Source organism: Coregonus clupeaformis, chromosome 20, assembly GCF_020615455.1.
Source record: "Coregonus clupeaformis isolate EN_2021a chromosome 20, ASM2061545v1, whole genome shotgun sequence".
Lineage (NCBI taxonomy): Eukaryota > Metazoa > Chordata > Actinopteri > Salmoniformes > Salmonidae > Coregonus > Coregonus clupeaformis.
The window spans coordinates 48,595,845-48,622,858 of record NC_059211.1 but is presented as its reverse complement, the minus strand read 5'-3'; the positions used below and the strand labels follow the sequence as shown (position 1 = coordinate 48,622,858).

At 48.8% G+C, this 27,014-nt stretch overlaps 1 protein-coding gene across 1 annotated transcript; it reads left to right on the top strand.

Annotated features, from left to right (window-relative positions):
* The first annotated feature begins 1,756 nt into the window (after nucleotides 1-1,756).
* On the top strand, nucleotides 1,757-27,014 carry LOC121533576 (hyaluronan and proteoglycan link protein 4). Its single transcript, XM_041839643.2, has 5 exons — nucleotides 1,757-1,949; nucleotides 13,847-13,967; nucleotides 15,295-15,657; nucleotides 22,941-23,243; nucleotides 25,134-27,014. The coding sequence occupies exons 1-5, from the start codon at nucleotides 1,947-1,949 to the stop codon at nucleotides 25,514-25,516; spliced, it is 1,173 nt and encodes a 390-aa protein (XP_041695577.1). The 5' UTR covers nucleotides 1,757-1,946; the 3' UTR covers nucleotides 25,517-27,014.

Here is a 27,014-nt window from a genome sequence, read left to right as displayed (position 1 = left end):
CTGGGACCAGGTTTGCCCCTCCCTCTCTTCTCTCCCTAAGTGATGTCATTATGTTCTATCTATTCTCTGTGCGGGTGGCCCAGTAAACGTTGTCCTTTCCTTCCCATTGCTCTTCTGATATAAAAAGATCTCAAATGAAGCCCAGGTGGATTGCCATTTATTTTTTTGGACACACAAACACTCAACACAACGGAGAAGGAATGACAGTTCATATCACATTCAACTTGAAACCAAGGGCGAAAAGTCTTGCAGTTAATTCATATTGTCTCTATCAAATGTATAACATATTTTGATGTTTGGCAGTAGATTCAAAGGACATCTATCACTGTCAACATTCTTAAACATTAATGTAATTATATTTACATACAGCATATATTCATGGTGGATGATAACATGAAACCATATAGAAAAAGCCATGTTCTCTCAAAACACAAACTCCCTTTTCAGGAGCATAATAAATCATAATGGATATCCTCCCTGTTACATTAGATTTGTGTCTTACAATGGATGTTCCCTTGCTGCAGAGAGGTTGTGAAACATCAATATTCAACACAGTGATAATGTGTTATAAAAACAGAAAGACAATCTTCACCTCCATCTCTTTAATAACTGAGTGGCCTCTCATTTGAGTGACACACACACACACACACACACACACACACACACACACACACACACACACACACACACACACACACACACACACACCAACCACACACAGGATCATCTAATTAATTCTCCCTCAGCAGCTTTTACATGCTGATGTATGGCAATGAAAACAAATGGCCTGCTTGCACATGCACTCTGTGTGACAGACCTAAATCAAATCCGGCCCCTATCACAACAGCTCCATCTATTCAGAGGAGCCACTGGGAATACGTGCAGATGTCTGCTCAGCTGTGCAGCCTGAAACCCCAGGAGAGTTGCGGTCTGCCTTTAGCTCAAAGGTAGAGAAAGAGAGGCTGAACACTGCAACATAGCAATTCACACTTTGCAGGGTCTGTATCAATATTAGTGGGTGTGAAGAGGACAGAGGACATGATGGTCAGATTATTTAAACTGGACTCTATATGGTCTCCTACTGACACCTGACAGAAATAAAATGTTACATGACAATCAAAAGCAATTCCTATAATGTAATTTGGCATGATCCTGACTCCAGAAATGTTGTACTCATTCTCATCAATGCTTTTATAGTTAAAAGGAGCACAATCGTAACAGTATAATTGATGACTCCCTTTCTAAAATACTCTCTTGAAACGTATGAGCCAATAAAATTGGAGAATGCGGCCATCGAGCCCGCTACCTCTTGCATGCTAAGCGCGCGCTCTACCGTTTGAGCTAATTCCCCATGTGCTTCGCGCAGTCCCGTCATGATCATAAGTGTATTTCAGTATTTTAGTCCCCAGCAGTGTTCAGTGTTTGGTAGCCTACTAGTACTGCTGTAAATTATAGCCTATAATAAATACATGCACACAAATCCACACTGAAATAAAAAATACTTGTGTCTTGTGTTTAGTGTACGGTTGAATTCCGGCTACATTTAGCCTACCCGCCATTTTCTTTGGATAACAACAGCTATTTTAATGTAGCCTTCCTACTGGCACAACTTATCATCATGCACTGTAACAGCAAATGCAACAATGTAGCAGTTCAATTGTTACCTGTTACTTTCGCTGACTTATACATTCTGGTGCGCTCTTATAGTGATTCACATTATACTGAACATCTGTGAACTGTGGGACAACCCAACTGGCCCAGTCCTGCCCAGAGTCAGCAGTTCCCCTGCATTCCCAAAATCAAACAGCAATAGGGCAGGACACGGCAGGCTAACTGCAGGATAGAGCTATGAGTCAAGTACTGCACCATATCAATGACAGCCCAGCTGGAGCAAACGACATACGGTCTATCTAACTTCAGACAGACACAGTATTCTTGAAGAGATAATGGTAAGTCCTCTAATGTGGCGGGATGGGTTGGCTCTGTGTCTGCGCATCATGCGGTCTTTTTTCTTACTGCATGGGATATTTATGTACAATAACCTTGAAGATGTGCTACAGTAGCCTAGTGCAGTACAGCGCAGATGAGGAGGAGAGGATCGAGGAGTATGGCGTAGGGTTTTTTGTTTACAATGTGGTCAGGTTATTTGTTACAATGTGGTCAGCAGCATGTTTCCATGTTCCTGTTATAGGCTATAGGCGATTAAAATGTATAATATTGCAGAGTTGTCTGTAAATGAACTTTGCTGCAATAACAACCCTTTTTTTTTTTAATTTTTTTTTTTTTACATCTAAACATTTTAGTCATTTATCAGACGCTCTTATCCAGAGCGACTTACAGTTTAGTAAGTGCATAGATTTTTCATACTGGCCCCCCGTGGGAAACGAACCAACAACCCTGGCGTTGCAAGCGCCATGCTCTACCAACTGAGCTACAGGACCATGGCCTAAACATATGGGGGAGCTCTCTTTGACATTCCCACTGGGCAAAACCTGGTTGAATCAACGTTGTTTCCACGTAATTTCAACCCCAAAAAATCTATGTTGAATCAACATGGAAACCAAAAAGTCATCAACTTAAGGGAATTTCGTATTTTTTTTCACCCAACTTTTAACCTAAATCCAATGACAGATTTACATATTGGTTGATTTCACATTGAATTCACTCACGTTAGTTAACAACTCAAGCAAATGTAAATCAAATCTAAATGTTGAACTGACATCTGTGCCCATTGTGTTGTCTCCATATAGGTGTACACTGAAGTTGCACTTTAACCTACAGTGCATTCGGAAAGTATTCAGACCCCTTGACTTTTTCCACATTTTATTACGTTACAGCCTTATTCTAAAATTGATTAAATCGTTTCCCCCCTCACCAATCTATACACAATACCCCTTAATGGTGAAGCAAAAACAAGGTTTTGAATTTTTTGCTAATTTATAAAAAAACAAAACGGAAATATAACATTTACATAAGTATTCAGACCCTTTACTCAGTACTTTGTTGAAACACCTTTGGCAACGATTACAGCCTTGAGTCTTCTTGGGTATGACGCTACAATTTTGGCACACCTGTATTTGGGGAGTTTCTCCCATTCTTCTCTGCAGATCCTCTCAAGCTCTGTCAGGTTGGATGGGGAGCGTCGCTGCACAGCTATTTTCAGGTCTCTCCAGAGATGTTCGATCGTGTTCAAGTCCGGGCTCTGGCTGGGCCACTTAAGGTCATTCAGAGACTTGTTCCAAAGCCACTCCTGCGTTGTCTTGGCTGTGTGCTTAGGGTCGTTGTCCTGTTGGAAAGTGAACCTTCGCCCCAGTCTGAGGTCCTGAGCGCTCTGAGCAGGTTTTCATCAAGGATCTCTCTATACTTTGCTCCGTTCATCTTCCCCTCGGTCCTGACTAGTCTCCCAGTCCCTGCCGCTGAAAAACATCCCCACAGCATGATGCTGCCACCACCATTCTTCACCATAGGGATGGTGCCAGGTTTCCTCCAGACGTGACGCTTGGCATTCAGGCCAAAGAGTTCAATCTTGGTTTCGTCAGACCAGCGAATCTTCTCATGGTCTGAGAGTCTTTAGGTGCCTTTTGGCAAACTCCAAGCGGGTTTCATGTGCCTTTTACTGAGGAGTGGCTTCCGTCTGGCCACTCTACCATAAAGGCCTGATTGGTGGAGTGCTGCAGAGATGGTTCTCCTTCTGGAAGGTTCTCTCATCTCCACAGAGGAACTCTAGAGCTCTGTCAGAGTGACCATAGGGTTCTTGGTCACCTCCCTGACCAAGGCCCTCCTCCCCCCGATTGCTCAGTTTGGCCAGGCGGCCAGCTCTAGGAAGAGTCTTGGTGGTTCCAAACTTCTTCCATTTAAGAATGATGGAGGCCACTGTGTTTTTGGGGACCTTCAATGCTGCAGAAATTTTTTGATACCCTTCCCCCGATCTGTGCCTCGACACAATCCTGTCTCGGTGCTCTACAGACAATTCCTTCGACCTCATGGCTTGGTTTTTGCTCTAACATGCACTGTCAACTGTGGGACCTTATATAGACCTTATATATAGACCTTATATTTCCAAATCATGTACAATCAATGTAATATACCACAGGTGGACTCCAATCAAGTTGTAGAAACTACTCAAGGATGATCAATGGAAACAGGATGCACTTGAGCTCAATTTCGAGTCTCATAGCAAAGGGTCTGAATACTTACGTAAATAAGGTATTTCTGTTTTTTTATTTTAATAAATTAGCAAACATTTCTAAAAACCAGTTTTCGCTTTATCATTATGGGGTATTGTGTGTAGATTGCTGAAAAATATATATAATCCATTTTAGAATAAGGTCCCTGTGTGATACCATTTCTGAAGAACTTTATTGAGCAGCTACAGCTACTCATCCTTTCTTATGGGGTTCTAACATAGCCTAGTGCAAAGTGAGCTAACTTTAGAGGCCCCATTCCCATCACATGGTGAACTGCACTCTCTTACCACTGCATGATGTAGCAGCTGATGTCATAGTCATACCAATTTAGCAGACACTCTTATCCAGAGTGATTGCATACATTTTTGTACTGGTCCCCCATGGGAATCAAACCCACAACCCTGGCGTTGCAAGCGCCATGCTCTACCAACTGAGCCACACATACCCTAAACAAGATGCGATGGATGGCGTAGTGGTGCCAGGAAAATAACCTCTCCCTCAACGTCAACAAAACAAAGAAGCTGATGGTGGACTCAGAGCATATGAGCGGAGTGGAGCGGTGAGAATCTCAGCTCCTCGCTCACGGAGCTGTTCACCCCTCCGCTCCCCCCGCTCAAAGCCACATCAGGCCAGCCCGCTCATTATCGCTCAGCGCTCAACGCAGTTTGCATCGCGCTCCACTCAAATCGCCCCCGCTCACTCCAAAAAAGGAACAAAATCTGCATGTATTTCACTTTTAGCTTAAACCACAGCCTTACTTTATCTCCCCGAATTTGTTGCATACAGACTCATCTCGGATGATCCATTCTGTCTTGAAACGGGGATCTAACACTGACGCTAAAATGAGATGTTAATCAGTATAGTATATTCCATAGCGAATTGACACGTTGTTTGCCAATGTTTCTGCAAAAGCAGCAATGCCCATTGGAAGTGCAGCGTGAGTGTAATCGGTGAGCAGGGATTTGATTTCTGTGACAGCAGGGAGGATCATCCCCAGGTTCCCCAGCTTCTTCTGCATTTTGTCTGTGAGGTCTGCTAGTGGTGTCAGCACACTGACAAGGTGCGTCAGCTGCCGTACTTGATTCAGGGTGATGTTAGCAACATTAGACTTGAGTTTGTTTTACCATAACGGGTCTTTTTGGAACAACCGGATGAACGACTGAATCATCCGCAGCTGGCTGCTCCATCGAATGGCGCAGGCATTTGTGGGGCGGACACCTAATTGGTCGGTTTCCTCTGTGCTCTTGCGTACACTTTTCACCAGGTGCCCAACTTTCACTAACAGCCTATTAATGTTGTCGTGCTTGTTAACGGCGTTTTTGATCGCCAGCTGAAGCATGTGAATGGGGCATCTCAGATGTAAATTTGACAAAGTAAAGTACTGATTTATCATAGTTTCTTGGGGGGGGTGTAGCCCGGTTGAGCTGCGCTGGCGAAGTGTTGCATCCCTTCGCGTTCTCGTTTACTCAGCGGTTCATAGTCCATGAAAATCATTTCAAAAAATGCTACATCCAGCTCTCTTTTTCTCTCCCTTGTTATGGTTGGGCCTTTGCGTGCAGTGAATAAACGTTTGAATTCCTCAACCCTTTTCTCTTGTTGCTGCTGCTGCTCCTCTCGCTCTATAAAATACAAATTCATGGACGACACAAATTAAATTAAACTGATGGATTCTGGGTCAGGCTTGAGCATGCTTCAGACTCGTGGTGTGAGCGAGCGAAATTGGAGCGGGACATAGGGCGACGCTCCGTCCTTTTAAAAATGCCGCTCTGCGCTCTGTTCAAAATCCGTCCGCTCACGCTCCACGCTCGCTCCCGCTCCACTCCGCTCATATGCTCTGGGTGGACTACAGGAGACAGCAGAGAGCACGCCCCCATCCACATCGATGGGGGCCGTAGTGGAGAGGGTCAAAAGCTTCAAGTTCCTCTGCGTGCACATTACCGAGGACCTGAAATGGTCCCTTGACTCCCTTCACACCTACAGCGTTGTGAAGAATGCTCAACAGCACCTCATCAACCTCAGGATGTTGAAGAAATTCCTCTAAGACCATCAGGCAGAGGTGGAGTGAAGGTTCCGGACGTGTGACTGCAGGTGGAACAAAAACGGAGGTAAGAACACAAAACTCAACAAAGTACAAAATAACAAAACTCACGCAAGATACTCTTGAACTGATACACAGTACACCTACTGTTCATGGCTAACGATCCGGCAGGAACTGGATGTTGGGCCAGAGCCTAAGAAAGGTGCTGATTAGGCCCAGGTGTGCAGATTGCTAATAGGAAGCAGGTGCGAAACCAGAGCGCTCCCGGAGCGTTCCCGAACCTCGGGAAACTGGAGATTACGACCAGACCCCCGACTCAGACAGCCGGGATCGTTACAGTACCCCCTCCGACGAACGCCACCGGGCGGGACTCCCGGAGCGCCAGGATGGAGGCGGTAAAAGTCCCTGATGAGATCCGCATCTAGGACCTGTCGCCGCGGAATCCAACTCCTCTCCTCAGGACCATACCCCTCCCAGTCCACGAGATACTGGAAACCCCGGCCCCGCCCGTCTGGAATCCATGCGACGCACCGTGTAGGCAGGACCACCTCCGATCATCCGAGGAGGAGGAGGAGGAGGCGGAGGAGGCAACAGAGGACTGAGGAAGACAGGCTTGAGGCAGGAGACATGAAAGGTGGGATGGACTCTGAGCGTCCTCGGTAGTTTGAGTCGCACTGCCACTGGATTGATCACCTTCTCCACCACAAACGGGCCAATAAACTTCGGTAACAACTTCCTAGACTCAGTCCGTAACGGAAGATCCCGTGTGGCCAACCAAACCCTATCTCCGATGGTATAGGTGGGAGCGGGGATCCGGCGACGATTCGCCTGGAGCTGATACCGGTCCGAACCTCTAAGGAGTGCCTTTCTGGCCCGATGCCAGGTCCGGTGGCAACGCCGAATATGGGCCTGAACAGAAGGCACTGAGAGCTCCTTCTCCTGAGAAGGGAACAGGGGAGGTTGGTAGCCATACAGGCACTGGAAGGGAGACATCCCAGTGGCAGATGTAGGGAGAGTATTGTGGGCATACTCAACCCAAGGCAACTGAGAGGCCCAGGAGGTGGGGTTGGAAGAGACCAGACAGCGTAGCGTGGATTCCATCTTCTGGTTGGCCTCTCCGCCTGACCATTGGATTGGGGGTGAAAACCAGATGTGAGACTGACTGTAGCTCCAATGGCCAAACAGAAGGACTTCCAGACAGCAGAGGTAAACTGAGGGCCACGGTCGGAAACGATATCACTGGGCAACCCGTGGACCCTGAAAACCTCCCTAACCAGGATCTCGGACGCCTCCGAGGCAGAGGGAAGCTTGGCAATAGGCACAAAGTGGGCGAACTTGCTGAATCTGTCCACGATAGTCAGAACGACCGTGTTCCCCTCAGAAGCGGGCAACCCCTGACAAGTCCAGGGCCAGATGCGACCATGGACGCCGGGGAATAGGAAGGGGATGAAGTAGTCCAGAGCTGGGCCGATTGGTACTCTTATTCTGCGCACACACTGGACAGGCAGCAACAAAACCCCGAGTATCCTCGGCCATGGCAGGCCACCAAAACCGTCTGCGAAGAAACGCCATAGTCCGAGCACGCCCGGGTGACAAGCCATCTTGCTGGCGTGGGACCATTTGAGGACAGCAGGACGAACCGACTCAGGCACAAACAACCGACCGGTGGACCGTTACCGGGACCGGGCTGAGTCCAAGGGCCGCCAGCACCTCCTCCTCAATCTTCCACATCACTGCTCCTACGACGCAGTTCCGGGGGAGAATAGTCTCGGTCTTGGACCCACTCTCCTCCGTCTTGGAGAACATCCGGGACAAGGCGTCCGCCTTGCCGTTCTTAGATCCAGGTCGGAACGTCAGGGCAAACTTGAATCGTCCAAAAACAACGCCCACCTGGCCTGACGGGAGTTGAGACGCTTTAGCCGATTGCACGTAAGCAAGATTCTTGTGGTCAGTCCAGACAATAAACGGTTGCTCCGCCCCCTCCAACCAGTGGCGCCACTCCTCCAAGGCAAGTTTCACCGCGAGAAGCTCCCGGTTACCCACATCGTAATTCCTCTCTGCAGGCGAAAGGCGACGAGAGTAGTAGGCGCAGGGATGGAGTTTACTGTCCGTGGAGCATCGCTGCGACAGGATGGCGCCAACTCCCACATCCGACGCGTCCACTTCAACGGCATAACTGACGGGCGTGTCCGGTTGAGAGAGAATCGTGCGTTGGTGAATCGCCTCTTCAAATCCAGAAACGCACGATCCGCCTCCGGATTCCACTTGAAGGTCCTGATACTGGAAGTCAAGGCAGTTAATGGAGCGCCACACGGCTGTAATCCCCGGATGAATCTGCGGTAGAAATTCGCAAACCCCCAAAAAATCTCTGGAGTTGCAATCTCGTACGGGCTGGACCCATTCCAGAACCGCTCTAACCTTCTCCTGATCCATCCTAATCTCACCCCTGGAGATGATGTACCGAGAAAGGATGTAGTGTGGGCGTGAAACTCGCACTTCTCGGCCTTCACGAACAGACGATTCTCCAACACTCGCTGCAGAACCTGCCGGACATGCTGGACGTGGTCGGAAGGTTCCTTCGAGAAGATCAGAATGTCATCCAGGTAAACAAACACGAAGAGACCGATCATATCTCTCAGGACGTCGTTCACCATACTCTGGAATACCGCTGGAGCATTGGTCAGTCCAAACGGCATCACCTGATACCAAGTGACCCATCGGTGTATTGAAACCCGTCAACCACTCGTCCCCCTCTCTGATCCGGACCAGGTGATACGCATTGCGAGGTCTAGCTTGGTGAACACCGTAGCACCCTGTAAGGAGTCGAAGGCAGAACTCATCAAGGGCAGGGGATACTTGTTCTTGACCGTGATGTCATTCAACCCCCGATAATCAATACACGGTCGAAGAGAGCCATCCTTCTTTCCCACAAAGAAGAATCCTGCCCCCAGGGGGTGATGACGAGGGACGAACGAGACCAGCAGCTAGGGACTCCTTGATGTAGGTCTCCAACGCCTCACGTTCAGGTCGGGAGATACTGTATAACCTTCCCTTGGGGTAGACAGCTCCAGGAACCAGGTTGATGGCACAATCATATGGTCGGTGGGGGAGGAAGTGACAGAGCCTTCTGCTTACTGAAAACTTCCCCAAATCGTGATATGTCTCGGGAACCAGGGACAAATCTGGGGGTTTAGCCTCAATCACCTGACTGGGAACCGAATGGGGGGCAGGCAGTCTTGAGACAGTTAGCATGACAATCAAGGCTCCAACTCGTTACCTTGCCCGTCGCCCAATCGAACGTGGGATTGTGTTCCTTCAGCCAGGGGTATCCAAGGACCAGAGGAACATGGGAAGACGGCAGAATGAAAAATGAAATCATCTCCGAATGATTCCCCCCGACAACCGCATCTTAACCGGTTCAGTCCTCATCGTGATACGTGCCAGACTACTGCCGTTCAGAGTGGTCGCTTAATGGCTTCCGCAATTGCTCCTTGGAAAGCCCCAGCTGTTCCACCAACTCGGCATCAAGAAAGCTTCCATCGGCACCTGAATCGATAAAAGCGTTAAGCGCTAAGCTCTGATTCCTGTTCACAAGGGTAGCCGGGAAGCGGGGTCTGACAGAGGTACTGAGAGGTTGAAACTGGCTCGCTAAAAGTCCTCCCAACTTTAGCGAGCCGGGCAGTTTGACGACCGCCGGGAACAAGTGGAGATGTAATGTCCCGAGCGACCACCGTAGAGGCAGCAGTTGGTCTTACGTCTATGTTGACGCTCCTCCTTGGTTAACCCGTGCCGCCCCACTTGCATGGGTTCAGAATCGGGAGAGGTCCTCTCTACTAATCCTTAGTGGTGGAGAATGATCGACGTGTTCTGGTCCACCACCCGATCCGACTGGGAACTGAGAAGCTGATCGATTGGACGGACCCCATTGCTTCTCCCTCCTTCGGCTCTCGGACTCGATTATCCACCCGAATAGACAAGGCTACCAAGCTGTCCAGGTCACTAGGCTCCGGATAGGAGATCAACTCATCCTTGAGCTGCTCCGACAGGCCCTGGTAAAAGGCCGCTTGCAAAGACTCCTCGTTCCACCCACTCTCCACAGCCAACGTCTTGAACTCGATCACGAAGTCGGCCACGCTGCGAGTTCCTTGGTGAAGAGAAAACAGACGCCTAGCTGCGTCCCTCCCTCGGACGGAATGGTCGAAGAGCTTCTCATCTCGGCCGTGAACCCCCTGGTATGAAGCCATGCAGGGATCCTGTCGTTCCCAAACGGCTGAAGCCCACTCCAGCGCTCGACCACGCAGCAACTCAATCAAAAAGGCTATCCTAGCCTTGTCAGTGGCATAAGAGTAGGGCTGTAGATCGAACACTAATCCACACTGCATAAGGAAGGAACGGCATCTTCCCAGCTCCCCTCATATTTATCCGGCGTCGGGACCTTGGGCTCACGGAGGGACACAACTTCAGAAGCGGCAGGCGAGATGGGTGAAACCGGTAGTGAGTCCTCCACCGGACACTGGCGTTGGTTCTGGACCTCCGTCAGGCCGGTAGAAAGGTTCCAACTGACAACGCGATCTCCTGTAGTACCATGCTATGATGGCCCAACATCTTCTCCTGCTGGGTAATGGCATGGCGAACAGAGTCCAGGTCCGCTGGGTTCATAATTGGCCGGATCGTTCTGTCACAGTTCCCTCAGCCAGAACCCAAAAGCAGACCAGGACAAGGAGAGTTGAACGAAGGTGAGGGTTTATTAGATACGACAAAAGGTGCAGTATAATCCAGGGACAGAGCGGGCGGCGTGGTTGAGTAGTTGGGGGTGCAGTCTGGGTCCAGTGATGGCTCGGCAGCCGCCGACCATCAGGCAGAGGTGGAGTGAAGGTTCCGGACGTGTGACTGCAGGTGGAACAAAAACGGAGGTAAGAACACAAAACTCAACAAAGTACAAAATAACAAAACTCACGCAAGATACTCTTGAACTGATACACAGTACACCTACTGTTCATGGCTAACGATCCGGCAGGAACTGGATGTTGGGCCAGAGCCTAAGAAAGGTGCTGATTAGGCCCAGGTGTGCAGATTGCTAATAGGAAGCAGGTGCGGAAACCAGAGCGCTCCCCGGAGCGTTCCCGAACCCTCGGGAAACTGGAGATTACGACCAGACCCCGACTCAGACAGCCGGGATCGTTACACTTGGACCCTAAGACCTCACAAACTTCTACAGATGCAGAGAGCATTCTGTCGGGCTGTATGATCGCCTGGTACGGCAACTTCAACACCCGCAACCGCAGGGCTCTCCAGAGGGTGGTGCGGTCAGCCCAACTTATCATCGGGGGCACACTGCCTGCCCTCCAGGACACCTACAGCACCCGGTGTCACAGGAAGGCCAATAAGATCAAGGACAGCCACCCGAGCTACGGCCTGTCCACCCCGCTACCATCTAGAAAGCAAAGACAGTACAGGTGCATCAAAGCTGGGACAAGAGAATGATAAACAGCTTCTATATCCAGGCCATCAGAATGTTAAACAGTCATCACTAGCCGGCCTCCATCCAGTACCCTGCCCTGCACCTTAGACACTGTCACTAGCCGGTTACCATCCGGTACGCTACCCTGCACCTTAGAGACTGCTGCCCTATATACATAGCGTCATTGAACACTAATCACTTTAATCATGTTTACATACTGTTTTACCCACTTTATATATACAGTATACTGTATTCTAGTCATGGCTCATCCTATATAACTACTGCTGTACACACCTTTTCTATTCACATGCTGTCTATACACACCATTCACATACACATACTGTATATTTACACTGAACAAAAATATAAATGCATGTAAAGTGTTGGTCCCATGTTTCATGAGTGAAATAAAAGATCCCTGACATTTTCCATATGCACAAAAAGCTTATTTCTGTCAAATTATGTGCACATTCTCCTTTGCCAAGATAATCCATCCACCTGACAAGTGTGGCATATCAAGAAGCTGATTAAACAGTATGATCATTACACAGGTGCACCTTGTGTTGGGGACAATAAAAGGCCACTCTAAAATGTGCAGTTTTGTCACACAACACAATGCTACAGATGTCTCAAGTTTTGTGGGAGCGTGCAATTGGCATGCTGACTGCAGGAATGTCCACCTGAGCTTTTGCCAGATAATTTAATGTTAATTTCTCTACCATAAGCCGCCTCCAACGTCGTTTTAGAGAATGCGGCAGTACGTCCAACCGGTCTCACAACCACAGACCACGTGCAAGGCGTCGTGTGGGTGAGCAGTTTGCTGATGTCAATGTTATGAAGAGTGCCCCATGATGGCGGTGGGGTTATGGTATGGGCAGGCATAAGCTACGGACAACGAACACAATTGCATTTTATCGATGGCAATTTGAATGCACAGAGATACCGTGACGAGATCCTGAGGCCCATTGTCGTGCCGTTCATCCACCCACCATCACCTCATGTTTCAGCATGATAATGCACTGCCCCATGTTGCAAATATCTGTACACAATTCCTGGAAGCTGAAAATGTCCAAGTTTTTCCGTGGCCTGCATACTCACCAGACATGTCACCACCCATTGAGCATGTTTGGGATGCTCTGGATTGACAGCGTGTTCCAGTTCCCGCCAATATTGAGCAATTTCGCACAGCTATTGAAGAGGACTGGGACAACATTCCACATGCCACAATCAACAATCTGATCAACTCTATGCGAAGGAGATGTGTCATGATGCATGAGGCAAATGGTGACCACACCAGATACTGACTGGTTTTCTGATCCACACCCCTACTTTTTTAAAGGTATCTGTGACCAAAAGATGCATATCTGTATTCCCAGTTATGTGAAATCCATAGATTAGGGCCTAATGCATTTATTTCAATTGACTGATTTCCTTATGAACTGTTACTCAGTAGAATCTTTGAAATTGTTGCTTGTTGCATTTATATGTTTGTTCAGTGTAGAAATAGATCATGCCTCTCCCTAAACAGCAGGAAGAAGATTGTATAGTCAACTTCCCTGGCAGTTCTTGCCTATGGTGACACCATTTATCGGAATGCAGCAGCCACTACTCTTAAGCCTTTAGATGCTGTCTACCATAGCTTTATATATTCAGGACTGGTCATGGGGTTTTGTACTGTGTATTTAAATACTGTATTCTCGACATAGCTCATTCTAATATTTCTACTATTGTACATTGCATTTTACTTACACTTTTTATATACACCGCTTATTTATTTATATACTGAATTATTGACATAGCTCACTCTAATATACTGCTGTACATATCATTCTTAGTATATCTTATGTAAATTCTTCCAGTGTATACACGTATAGATTGCATTTGGATTACTGTTACAGTGCTATTTGGGTTGCTAATTAGATTCGTTCTGACATTTCTTGATTTCTTGATTTCTTTCTTTTTTTTGTGTACTTGATTGACATTTTACTGCATTGTTAGGCGTTAGTAACATAAGAATTTTGCTGCACCGGCTATAACACTGCTAAACTGTGTACATGACCACCAAACTTTCATTTGATTTGTTTATAGGCTAGCCATATTGGAGCTTTGGAATGGCTAACTGGAACTTCACTGATGTGTCCCTCCCTGCCTCCCTTGCAGATCTGCTCACAGACCCTGTCCCTGGGGACAGTGACCTGCTTGGTCCTAATCTTTGGCCTCTATGCGACCTCCCTCCCTACTGATGCTGATAAGGGAAGGAGGAAAGTTGTTCATGTACTCGGTACGATCTCTCCCTCTGTCTCTTTCCCCATCCCACACATATTGCATCACTGTAATGAGATTGCTTTTTTACATTCCAAGGGAAGTATAAAAGAGCAGCTGTCTGGGTTTCAATATAAGTGAGTTGCCAAACTGTATCTCTCCTCCAGGATTATTGGCAGTCAACTGTAGAAAATTGAATTCCTGTTTCATATAAAATGAGGTAGGAGTCATATTATCAGTAAAATGTTGCTAAATTCCATCCGCTTCATATTCAAGCAGATGCTGTTGATTTGGACTCTTAGAACAGTCTCTTTCAAAGCTGTGAGGAAGCTGTGTTCAGCCTGATTGGGAACTTGCTGATGTTGTACTGGCAACCAGCTACAATATCACCTTGTTATCATCACCTGTCCTTCTTAATTATAATGTTATTATGATTATGTTATATACAATATGCCTCCACCTGGATACATCTCTCCTCACGCCTGAAATCCCAACCTAGATTTATGTTATGATGTATTCTGTAAACAGGTCTCAAAGCTCAGCGGTCGGTTACAAACATTTCTGAGCGCAGAGTTCCCAGCTCACGGTCACTATAACCAGCTGTCATGGCTAATTGTAGGCTTTGTGATCTGTTCACAATAAGCAGACTCTCAGCTGTGTTGCTCAGTAACTCTCAGAGAAGAGCAGCACTCTCACAAAGCCTAGGAGACGGCCTGGCTGCCAATGACGCAAACCAGAGCTACATGTACATTCCATTTCAAATAAAGTTGTCTCCTACCCACTGCTCTCATTCACTACCCCTCACAAATCTGAGACAACTGGGTAGATGTAAGTTATAGCTCCGCCTACGCGTCATATTGATTTCCAGTCCTATTAGATTTGCGAAGTGGAGTGAACACGGGTGTAGGTGTGGGGAGTGGAACACTTTCTGGAATGAAACAGAGCCAAGGCCTTGGGGATTCAGCTGGCCTCAAAAGAACTATGATGTAATAGGCAGTGCCAGTGACACAGAACAAAGCATGCTGGGACCTGGTGCTGATGATGAAACACAGATCTCTTAGGTGACACATGTCTCCTCAGCCCATTGGCCCTCACTGGCGAAACAACAAACTATCTAATTATATACACTTTCACCATCCTGACCTTATAACTAAAGTTTGGGTGGTTCCCATAACTTTAACAGTAATAATGTCCCTATATACTGTAGATCATCACACCATGAGAAAATCCTCCTTTTAAAAGTAAAGTACTGGTGCATCAGATCATTGATAAACATACTGTAAGTCCCCCACAACCTTGCCTGTCCTGACCATTCCTGTTCCTCTACTCCCCCTCTCTGCGTCCAGAGGATGACACCGGGGCAGTGATTGTTCAGACCGCCCCCGGTAAAGTGATCACCCACCGGGGAGGCTCCATTACCCTGCCCTGCCGCTACCACCACGAACCCGAGAGCTCCGACCCCAACCGCATCCGCATCAAGTGGACCAAGGTGACGGATGCGCTGGTGTTTGAGGATGTGTTTGTGGCACTGGGCCTCCAGCAGAGGGTGTTCGGGTCGTACCGGGGGCGTGTGTCCCTGGAGCAGAACGGACCAGGGGACGCCTCGGTCATCATCCACAACGTCACCCTGGAGGACTACGGACGCTACGAGTGTGAGGTCACCAACGACATGGAGGACGATACTGGATTCGTCAACCTCGATCTTGAAGGTCAGACGTTAAGGTTGAAGGGTTAAGGGTTAGATGGGTTCAGAGCCATGTATTTAGAGAGTTGGGCCAACTTTTAGAATAGTAATTATTGTTCTAATTCTAGACATACAGTTACATAGCATTATTTACCAGGTTTCCGAACACCCCAGCCACGAGCTGGTCACCTCCTTCCCAACAGGCTCAGAGACAGTTTCTATCTACAAGCCACCTTAGCACACACATACTGTTCTCCCCTAAGGGTGTCTGCTGCTGTTATCTCCTTCTCTCTTTCTTCCCTCACACCCCTGACAATTTCTCTTTCTCACCCGCTGTCTCACCCCTTTCACTCCCCCACCCCCTCTCTCTCTTGCTCTCTCTCTCACACAACTGCTGCTACCAGACTCTTATTATGATTGCTAAATACTGCACAATTTAAACACTTGCCCCCAATCCCCCCTTCCCCAAAACACGTGTAAATATTGGACTATAAATGGTGCCTTCCTGTATTATACTTATGCTAAAATATTAATTATGTTCTACTGAGCCATTTACTTCATGTTCGTATTCTTATCTTTTATTAGTTCTTATTGTTGTTGTATTGTCGAGAAGGAACCTGCAAGTAAGCATTTCGTTGGACGGAGTATATCATGTGTATCTGTGAGAGTGTGATTTGAAGGAGTCAGACGCAGGAGGGTAAATCACAGAATACGGAGTTTATTCCGTAATAAACAGTTACGCTGGATAGCATCAACAGTCCAGTGCGCAAAACAGGCGCACTGGAACAAATACAGGCACACAGGGAAAATATACCCCGGCAATACAAAGTACAGGTCGCTCCACCGAGCTACACTCATCTCACATGAAACAATCACCCACAAGGACAAGGGGGCAGAGGGAACACTTATACATATGAGGGGAATATGAACCAGGTGTGTGTAATTGACAAGACAAGACAAATGGAATGATGAGATATGGAGCGGCAGTGGCTAGAAGGCCGGTGACGACGAACGCTGAAGCCTGCCCGAACAAGGAGGGGAGGCAGCTTCGGAGGAAGTCGTGACAGTATCCTGTACATTCAACTAATAAAACTTAAATATTCCCCATGTAATGGGTTGTGGCTAGATGGTATACAGCTACGGACATAAGTTACTTTTCGTAGCAGGTTAGGAGATCATTTTAGCTAAATCTAACCCTAACCCTTTTCCTAACTTTAATCAATTTCTCCTAACCTGCTACGTTAATTATCCTAACCTGCTGCGTAAGTTCTCCTAACGAAAAGTCACATCTGTCCGTAGCTGTATACCATCTATTCAAAACCCATGTAATATTAATGGGCCACTAACATGGCTGCCATAGGTTTTTGAAGTGTCATGTAAATGTATCATAATGCTCGTTCTAAACATTATATTTCCCATGTAATGTTAATCCTTAAGAGTCTATTGATGCACCCGTGTGTCAATCTAAGTAACATAATAAAAAAATCCCTATTAAAATCCGTCAGTTTAAGCTAGAGATATCTTTCTTGCATGGGCTGCATCTCAATCCACCGCATCCACCTATGTTGGCCTTCCACATCTGCGGTGGAAGGTGGCCGAGCTACAGCGGTGTTTGTCAGACCATGAGACATCCCGAAATTGGGTCTTCTCACAAAAAAGTCTGTAGCGTCCGAACGGTTTGGCCTACAAATGAATATGACCACTCTGATTCCACTGAAGGTCACGGGACTCGTATAAAGGTAACCCATACAAACGAATGAAAGTATGGAGGTAGTTTTGTGCCAACAAAAATAAGGGGTTAAATACGAGTCCAAAAGACAAAGATATTTCCTGAGCTTTCTTATATCTCCTAGATATAGAACAGACACTTCAAAATGTCAAGGGGTGCTGAAGGTGGGTGTGGTGCATGAATCAAGCGCAGGACGCAGAAGCTCAGTCCAAAAGACTTTAGTGCAATATTCACGTCGAAAATAAGCACAATAAGCCCGAAGGCGAAATAACGGCGCACACAGGCGTCAAACAAACGGCGCACTAACATGTGCGAAAAACCTCTCCAAAACACTGGAGGGAGGTACGTAGCTCCAACACGAAACAGAAGAGCAATCACACACAAAGACAAACACACACAACGAGAACTAAATAGGACACTAACGAGGACTAACAAGACACAGGTGTACAACATCAAGACAAAACCAAACGAACATGAAACATAGATCGGTGGCAGCTAGTACTCCGGGGACGACGACCGCCGAAGCCTGCCCGAACCAGGAGGAGGAGCAGCCTCGGCCGAAACCGTGACAGTACCCCCCCCCTTGACGCGCGGCTCCAGCCGTGCGCCGACCCCGGCCTCGGGGACGACCAGGAGGACGCGGAGCAGGGCGCGCGGGATGGTCCCGGTGGAACTCCGACAGGAGAGATGGGTCTAGGATGTCCCTCCGCGGCACCCAGCACCGCTCCTCCGGGCCGTACCCCTCCCACTCCACGAGATACTGGAGACCCCCCATCCGGCGTCTTGAGTCCAAGATGGACCGAACGGTGTACGCCGGAGCCCCCTCGATGTCCAGTGGGGGCGGAGGAGTCTCCCCTATCTCATTGTCCTGGAGTGGACCAGCTACCACTGGCCTGAGAAGAGACACATGGAACGAGGGGTTAATATTCTTATACTCAACAGGTAGATGTAACCTATAACACACCTCGTTCAATCTTCTCAGGACTTTAAAGGGCCCCACAAACCGCCGACCCAGCTTCCGGCAGGGCAGGCGGAGGGGTAGGTTTCTGGTAGAGAGCCAGACTCGATCTCCGGGTGCGTACACCGGCCCCTCACTGCGGTGGAGATCGGCGCTCGCCTTGTGACGAAGGGGTGGACGTGGGCAGCGTTCCACGTCTCTTCCGAGCGCCTCATCCAATCATCCACCGCAGGGGCCTCGATCTGGCTCTGCTGCCAAGGTGCCAGAACCGGCTGGTAACCTAACACACATTGGAAGGGGGTTAGGTTGGTAGAGGAGTGGCGGAGAGAGTTCTGGGCCATCTCGGCCCAGGGAATGTACCGTGCCCACTCCTCCGGCCGGCCCTGGCAATACGACCTCAGAAACCTACCCACATCCTGGTTGACACGTTCTACCTGCCCGTTACTCTCCGGGTGGTACCCTGAGGTAAGGCTAACCGAGACCCCCAAACGCTCCATGAACGCTCTCCAAACACGGGAGGTAAACTGGGGGCCTCGATCAGACACTATATCCTCGGGTACCCCGTAATGCCGGAAGACGTGGGTAAATAGGGCCTCAGCGGTCTGTAGGGCAGTAGGAAGACCCGACATAGGGAGAAGACGACAGGCCTTAGAGAACCTGTCCACAACGACCAGGATGGTGGTATTCCCCTGAGAGAGGGGAAGGTCTGTCACAAAATCCACCGAGAGGTGGGACCATGGTCGTTGTGGAACGGGCAGGGGTTGTAACTTACCCCTGGGCAGATGTCGGGGCGCCTTACACTGGGCGCACACCGAGCAGGAGGAGACATAAACCCTCACATCCCTAGCCAAAGTGGGCCACCAGTATTTAGTGCTAAGGCAATGCACTGTCCGGCCAATACCCGGATGTCCAGAGGAGGGTGACGTGTGAGCCCAGTAAATGAGTCGATCCCGAATCTCGAGCGGAACGTACTTCCGACCCTCAGGACACTGTGGAGGGCTGGGGTCGGTGCGCGAACGCTCGCTCGATTTCGGCATCGACCTCCCACACCACCGGTGCCACAAGGCAAGACTCCGGTAGTATGGGAGTGGGCTCAACGGACCTCTCCTCCGTGTCATACCGCCGGGACAGCGCATCTGCCTTACCATTCTGGGACCCAGGGATGTACGTGATTTTAAATACGAACCTGGTGAGAAACATACTCCATCGAGCCTGGCGAGGGTTCAGTCTCCTCGCTGCCCGGATGTACTCCAGGTTCCGATGGTCAGTCAAAATGAGGAAAGGGTGTTGAGCCCCCTCAAGCCAATGCCTCCACACCTTAAGGGCTTGAACTACAGCTAACAGCTCCCTGTCCCCAACGTCATAGTTACGCTCCGCCGGGCTGAGTTTTTTTGAGTAAAAAGCACAGGGGCGGAGTTTAGGTGGCGTGCCGGACCGTTGAGAGAGAACGGCCCCTATACCAGCCTCAGATGCGTCTACCTCAACCTGAAAAGGTAATGCGGGATCCGGATGCGCCAGCACCAGAGCCGACGTAAACAGGTCCTTCAGTCTCCTAAAGGCCCTGTCCGCATCAGCTGACCACTGCAGGCGCACCGGACCCCCTTTCAGAAGGGACGTGATGGGAGCTGCCACCTGTCCAAAACCCCGGATAAACCTCCGGTAGTAATTCGCAAAGCCCAAGAACTGCTGCACCTCTTTTACAGTGGTTGGAGTTTGCCAATTACGCACAGCGGACACACGATCCACCTCCATTCTCACCCCTGACGCGGACAACCGATAACCCAAAAAGGAGACCGACTCCTGGAAAAACAGACATTTCTCTGCCTTGACATATAGGTCGTGCTCCAACAGCCTCCTCAATACACGACGCACCAGGGTTATATGCTCGGCTCGGGTAGACGAGTACACCAGAATGTCATCAATGTACACGACCACCCCTTGTCCCTGCATATCCCGGAAAATGTCATCTACGAAGGATTGGAAGACTGATGAAGCATTCATCAACCCATATGGCATGACGAGATATTCGAAATGACCTGACGTGGTACTAAACGCTGTCTTCCATTCGTCGCCCTCCCTAATGCGCACCAAGTTATACGCGCTCCTGAGATCCAATTTTGTGAAAAACCGCGCTCCATGCAATGACTCTGTCATGGTCGCAATCAGAGGGAGTGGATAACTGTATTTCACAGTAATCTGATTGAGACCACTGCACGGGCGCAACCCTCCATGCACGGGCGCAACCCTCCATCTTTCTTCTTCACAAAAAAGAAACTCGAGGAGGCGGGAGAAGTGGAGGGCCGAATGTATCCCTGTCTCAAAGATTCGGCTATGTAAGTCTCCATAGCTTTTCTCTCCTCTTGAGACAAAGGATACACGTGGCACCGTGGGAGCGCTGCTCCTGCCTGGAGATCAATCGCACAATCCCCCTGTCTATGAGGAGGCAACTGCGTCGCCCTAGTTTTACTAAACACGAGAGCTAAATCCCCATATTCAGGCGGAATGTGCAGTGCGGGCACTTGGTTTGGACTTTCCACCGAAGTCGCCCCCACGGAAACACCCAGACATCGCCCCTCGCACTGAGCAGACCACCCATCGAGAGCCCTCTGTTGCCACGAAATAGCAGGGTTATTGATGCTTAACCAGGGAATTCCCAGCACCACTGGGTACGCAGGAGAGTCGATCAGATACAGCTGTATAGTCTCTTCATGACCCCCCTGCGCACACATCCTAAGTGGTGCTGTGATCTCCCTAATCAACCCCGACCCCAACGGGCGGCTATCTAAGGCATGAACGGGAAAAGGTTTGTCAACAGGTAGGAGAGGGATCCCTAAATCTAAACAAAACTTCCGATCAACAAAATTCCCAGCTGCGCCTGAATCTACTAGCGCCTTATGCTGGGAATGAGGTGCAACCTGTGGAAAACACACAGGTATACAAAAGTGCGCAACAGAAAGCTCTGGGTAAGTGGGACGTCTACTCACCTGGGAGGCCCCCCAGTGCGTGGCCTGTTGTCTTCTCCCCCGGAGAACCCTCCCCAGCACCTGGCTGCAGTGTGCCCTCCACGACCGCACTTGGTGCAGGAGACAGGCCCCCTCGGGCTCCTCCTCCCTCCTTTCTCTAGCGCCGGCACCCCCGAGCTCCATAGGGCTCGGCTCAGAGGTGCCGGAGGGCGGAATGGACGGACCCCCCTCGGGACGTCCCACGGGTGGCCAGCAGGGTGTCCAGACGGATGGACATATCGACCAACTGGTCGAAGGTGAGATGGGTATCCCTGCAGGCCAACTCACGTTGAACGTCCTCCCGTAGGCTACATCGAAAATGGTCGATGAGGGCCCGTTCATTCCACCCTGCGTCCGCCGCTAGAGTCCGGAACTCTAGAGCAAACGCCTGTGCGCTCCTCCTCCCCTGTCTCAGGTGGACTAGACGCTCCCCCGCCGCTTTGCCCTCAGGTGGATGGTCGAACACGGCCTTGAAGCGGCGGGAGAACTCGGCGTAGGAGATGGTGTTGGCGTCCATCTTCCTCCACTCGGCGTTAGCCCACTCCAACGCCTTGCCCGTGAGACAGGAGATGAGGGCGGAAACGCTCTCGTGTCCCGAGGGCACCGGGTGTACAGTGGCCAGGTAGAGCTCCACCTGCAGGAGGAACCCCTGACACCCGGCAGCTGTTCCGTCATACGCCCTCGGGAGCGAGAGCCGAATCCCCCTGGGTTCCGGACCTGGGACTGGTGGACCGGCCGATGGGGTTGGCAGGGTAGGTGGAGGTGTGGGTACCCCGCTGGCCTCCCATCGGTGCAGGGTGTTGATGACGTCCTGTAGAGCGGTCCCCAGTTGTCGTATCTGGTCATCTTGGCCGCGAACATGCTCCTCGAGCGACTCAGGCGTAACTGCAGATCCTGCTGATTCCATTTTGGTGTGTGATTCTGTAAAGGGGTGCTGAAGGTGGGTGTGGTGCATGAATCAAGCGCAGGACGCAGAAGCTCAGTCCAAAAGACTTTATTGCAATATTCACGTCGAAAATAAGCACAATAAGCCCGAAGGCGAAATAACGGCGCACACAGGCGTCAAACAAACGGCGCACTAACATGTGCGAAAAACCTCTCCAAAACACTGGAGGGAAGTACGTAGCTCCAACACGAAACAGAAGAGCAATCACACACAAAGACAAACACACACAACGAGAACTAAATAGGACACTAACGAGGACTAACAAGACACAGGTGTACAACATCAAGACAAAACCAAACGAACATGAAACATAGATCGGTGGCAGCTAGTACTCCGGGGACGACGACCGCCGAAGCCTGCCCGAACCAGGAGGAGGAGCAGCCTCGGCCGAAACCGTGACACAAAACCTTATTCCTTTTTTTGGACTGTCATTTTTGCCATTTATGAATGTGTTATTTAATGCGTTTCTGTGGGCTATAGTAGTAAAGGCCAAATTCAATATTCTATCAAATATTGTTATAATATATATTTTTTATGCCTAAAGGGGTCCTGAAATTCAAAAGAAAAATAGATAATGATCCATGGTTTGACCATCTTAAAAAAATTCCATATGCTAGCTTAGTAGAACTTGTCCTCATAGATCAGTATCTCTCCCTCTCTCTCTTTCCCTCAGGTGTAGTATTCCCCTACTACCCCCGGGTGGGGCGCTACAAGCTCAACTACCACCAAGCTGAAGACGTGTGTAAGGAGCAGGATGCCATCCTGGCCTCCCATGCCCAGCTCCACAAGGCCTGGATGGAGGGACTGGACTGGTGCAACGCTGGCTGGCTGGAGGACGGCTCCGTCCAGTACCCCATCTCCCACCCCCGGGACCAGTGTGGCCGCAAGGACACCCCCTCAGGGGTACGCAACTATGGCTACAGACACAAAGAGGATGAGCGCTATGACGCCTTCTGTTTCACCTCCAACCTCAATGGTGAGTGTGGGGGCTCCTTTCCTTGCTTTCTTTCCTTGAACAGATGAGAGATGAGAACATTGATAGGTGACGGGTAGGTTCCCAAGATATCTTTCCACCATATTGCCTCTGCTCTGACTATACAGTATTTTCAGGTCTGTGCAGATGAAGGTAAGGAGACTAGGCGAGGTGTATTGCGATGCAGCCAGAGAGCCCACAGGGGGAAGAGGGGCATGTCTCTGATCTCTGCACCGTGATCCCCTAGGCCCGAGGCCATTGGATTTGGATCAGTCCCTGTGTTGATCCTGCTCTCTTAAAAGGGCCACAGTGTCTTCTGGCTCCGTTTTTATCTCCACTCCATTTGATTTACGTCCATAGTTCCACACAGCTGTGGCAGGGTGAGAGGCATATCTTGGTTCTAGGATTCAGATGGGCTCCCGAGTGGCGCAGTGGTCTAAGGCACTGCATCTCAGTGCTTGAGGTGTCACTACAGACCTCCTGGTTTGATTCCAGGCTGTATCACAACTGGCCGTGATTGGGAGTCCCATAGGGCGGCGCACAATTGGCCCAACATTGTCCGGGTTTGGCCGGTGTAGGCCGTCATTGTAAATAAGAATTTGTTCTTAACTGACTTGCCTAGTTAAATAAAGGTAAAATAAAATAAATATATAAAAATATCTATTAGGTAGCCAGAAGGCAAAAGTTTGGGGGCAATGCTGCTGCTCTACTGTACTAGAACTCGTCATGACAGAATGATCCATCTGTTACCGGGGGATGTAAAACATAGCATTTGGAGAAACATGATTTATGGGTACAGCCGCTGAGATTGTGACTCAATCGCTGAAGAAATAACAAATAGATTTTATTTTTCTTCTCCTGAGAAGGAACAAAAGTAATGATATTCTTTCTTGAACATTAAAGCAAAATAGTCATTTTTGCCAAGAATCTGAACTATCTGAACTAGAGAAGAGAGACAACACACTAGCCGTAGTCGAACTTTAACCTGGTACTTCATAGTGGAGACCTAACAGTCTCTTCATTGCCTCCCCAGTGAGTTAATTACATTCAAACAGACAGTCAGGCCTGAAATGTGGGCTATCTTCAGGAGCGATGGTGGGTGATACTGTTGCACTGACCAGCTGGAAGATATTTACCCAGTAGCCCTTGGGGAAATATAAGACAATATTACTCCCTAACAGGCAGCAGCCATATAAACAAACGGAAAATCGATAGCCAAGTGCAAGGGTGCTGGCAACCGTTCTGTGGTAGAAAACGACCCTATGTTTTCTAGGTTAGCTTGTTCATTCCTCTCTGTAAAAACTTCATGAGGCTTCATTTCAGTGCTAACACTTTCTACAATCATGATCCCATAACTGTAAATGCTTCTGGCGAGAAGTCTTCCCAGAACAAGATGAAATTAGAAATTGAAGTATTTTACAGTAATTTTGAGCGAGAGCGCTGTCCACCGCCGCTGCATGCTGTTCGATTTTGAACGGCTGCCCAGACGGATGTTTGGTTGATTTGAGATTCGGAACACATTCTGCAGGCAAGGGATCAGACTGTTCTGGTCTATGAGAACTCAGAATCTATCCCCTAAGGGTGTCTGCTGCTGTTATCTCATGTGGTTCTCTCTCTATCTCCTTCTCTCTTTCTTTCCCGCACACCCCTGACAATTTCTCTCTCTCACCCTCTGTCTCACCCCTGTCATCTCTCTCTCTCTCTCTCTCTCTCTCTCTCTCTCTCTCTCTCTCTCTCTCTCTCTCTCTCTCTCTCTCTCTCTCTCTCTCTCTCTCTCTCTCTCTCTCTCTCTCTCTCTCTCTCTCTCTCTCTCTCTCTCTCTCTCTCTCTCTCTCTCTCTCTCACATACACACACACACACTTCTCTTCTCTCCCCCCTCTCCCCTCCTCCAGGTAAGGTGTATTTCCTGAAACGCTTTAAGAAGGTGAATTATGTTGAAGCAGTGAAGGCTTGCGTGCGTGACGGCTCCGTGGTGGCCAAGGTGGGCCAGCTCTATGCTGCCTGGAAGATCCAGCTGCTGGACCGCTGTGAGGCTGGCTGGCTGGAGGACGCCAGCATCCGCTACCCCATCGTCAACCCACGTACCCGCTGCGGAGGGCCCCAACCGGGGGTCCGCCACTTGGGCTTCCCTGACTTTAAGTTCCGCCTCTATGGGGTCTACTGCTTCCGCAAGAATGAAGAGAGTGTTAATGGTGATGTGGTTAAGTCAACACAGCGCCCAAGGAAGAGCAGCAAGGACATCCCCATGAACACCACCTCCACCAGAACCGTCTAGAGAGAGAGAGACTGAGAGGAGGGTTAAGATCACTGCTGGAACAACATAGCTCCATCCATTGCTTTAACTAAACAACATGGATAAACATCACTGACAACACATGCTAATTTGCAGGATTCACCACAAAAGGGAAAGTAACTGCTTTGTTCAATTAGGGGCGGAATCTTTATCTTTGGGATTTCTCCTGTCTGGTGTTAAAAGAGGTGCCAGTCATGTTGAGAGCGTTTCACTGTCTTAGAGAGGCTTAGCTAGTAACTGCAGCTGATCATCATTTCTCAGGCACATCAAGATTGGAAAGCCTTTCATGAAATAACTCCATAGTTTACTATGTGTCTATTGGAGGCATGGAGAGAGGCCACATGCATGATGGGATCTCAGACGTCACAGTGTGTTCTGTTCTCAATGTGGCTTCATTTCCAGAGGAAAAGGCCCTTTGCGAGAGGCACTCGACTTCGAGCAGTGCCAGCCGGAGAAATTCATATTAATTAGTGTGCAGTACAGACAGAGACAGAAAGACAGAGATAATTTACTATGTCTGTCTGAGTGTAATGAATGTAGCACATTAAGAGATCCTCTCTCTCAGAGGCCTGATTAGCAGAGACTGATGATGAGCTTTAAAGCAGACTACTAATGCCTGATCTATCTGTGAATGTTGCCAGTTGCCAGCATGATGCCCAAGCTTTGCCTGGCATAGCAGGGCACTGCTCAGAGGTGCCCTTTGAGTTTACTGCGCCCCCAGTCGCCCGCCTCTGGGCACAAACTGGTTGAATCAATGTTGTTTCCACGTCATTTCAACAACAAAAATGTGATCACGTTGAATCAACATGAAAACTGGTTAGATTTGCAAAAAGTCATCAACGTAAGGGAATTCTGTATTTTTTTCACCCAAATTTGAACCTAAATCCAATGACATTGTGACATTTTGTGTTTATTTCACCTTGAACTCACGTTAGTTGACAACTCAACCAAATGTAAATCAAAATTAGACATTGAAATTGTGTGTGTGCCCAGTGAGCGGTTGCCATGTTTGGGTAGAGCCAGGAATGAAACGTTTCACGTCAGTAACTAACTGAGTACTGGCATACCATACCAGAGCTCAATAAACATAATAGCGAATATTGCACTTAGATATACTTTATGACGAAATGGTTAGTCTATAGCAAGCATGTTATACCTGGATGTGATTTTAGTAATTGGGGCTGAAGCTGAACTAACTGAACTATGTTATAGCTGCTTTAATAGCTGCTTAATTACCTCATATTTCTATGCAGCTATGGCTATCGATTGCACACTTGTGAAATAGCACAATTTTAACTGTATTGGTCATTATCTTGATGCATGAATGTATCTATAGTTAGGGCTATATGCTGTTGCTGTGATACAAAAGTAACAAATGAGATCTTGACAATGTAGTCAAAAAATTCTGATTCTGTGATATTCTGTCTTTTCATTTTCATCATCTCTACTGTGATATCCTAATAAACAAAACTAAATGAGA

Bases quoted from the DNA above. Each gene is read 5' to 3' on its own strand.
- LOC121533576 (XM_041839643.2), top strand. The intron at 15,658-22,940 runs GTCAGACGTTAA...TCTTTCCCTCAG, and splicing joins CGTCAACCTCGATCTTGAAG to GTGTAGTATTCCCCTACTAC. The intron at 23,244-25,133 runs GTGAGTGTGGGG...CCCCTCCTCCAG, and splicing joins TTTCACCTCCAACCTCAATG to GTAAGGTGTATTTCCTGAAA.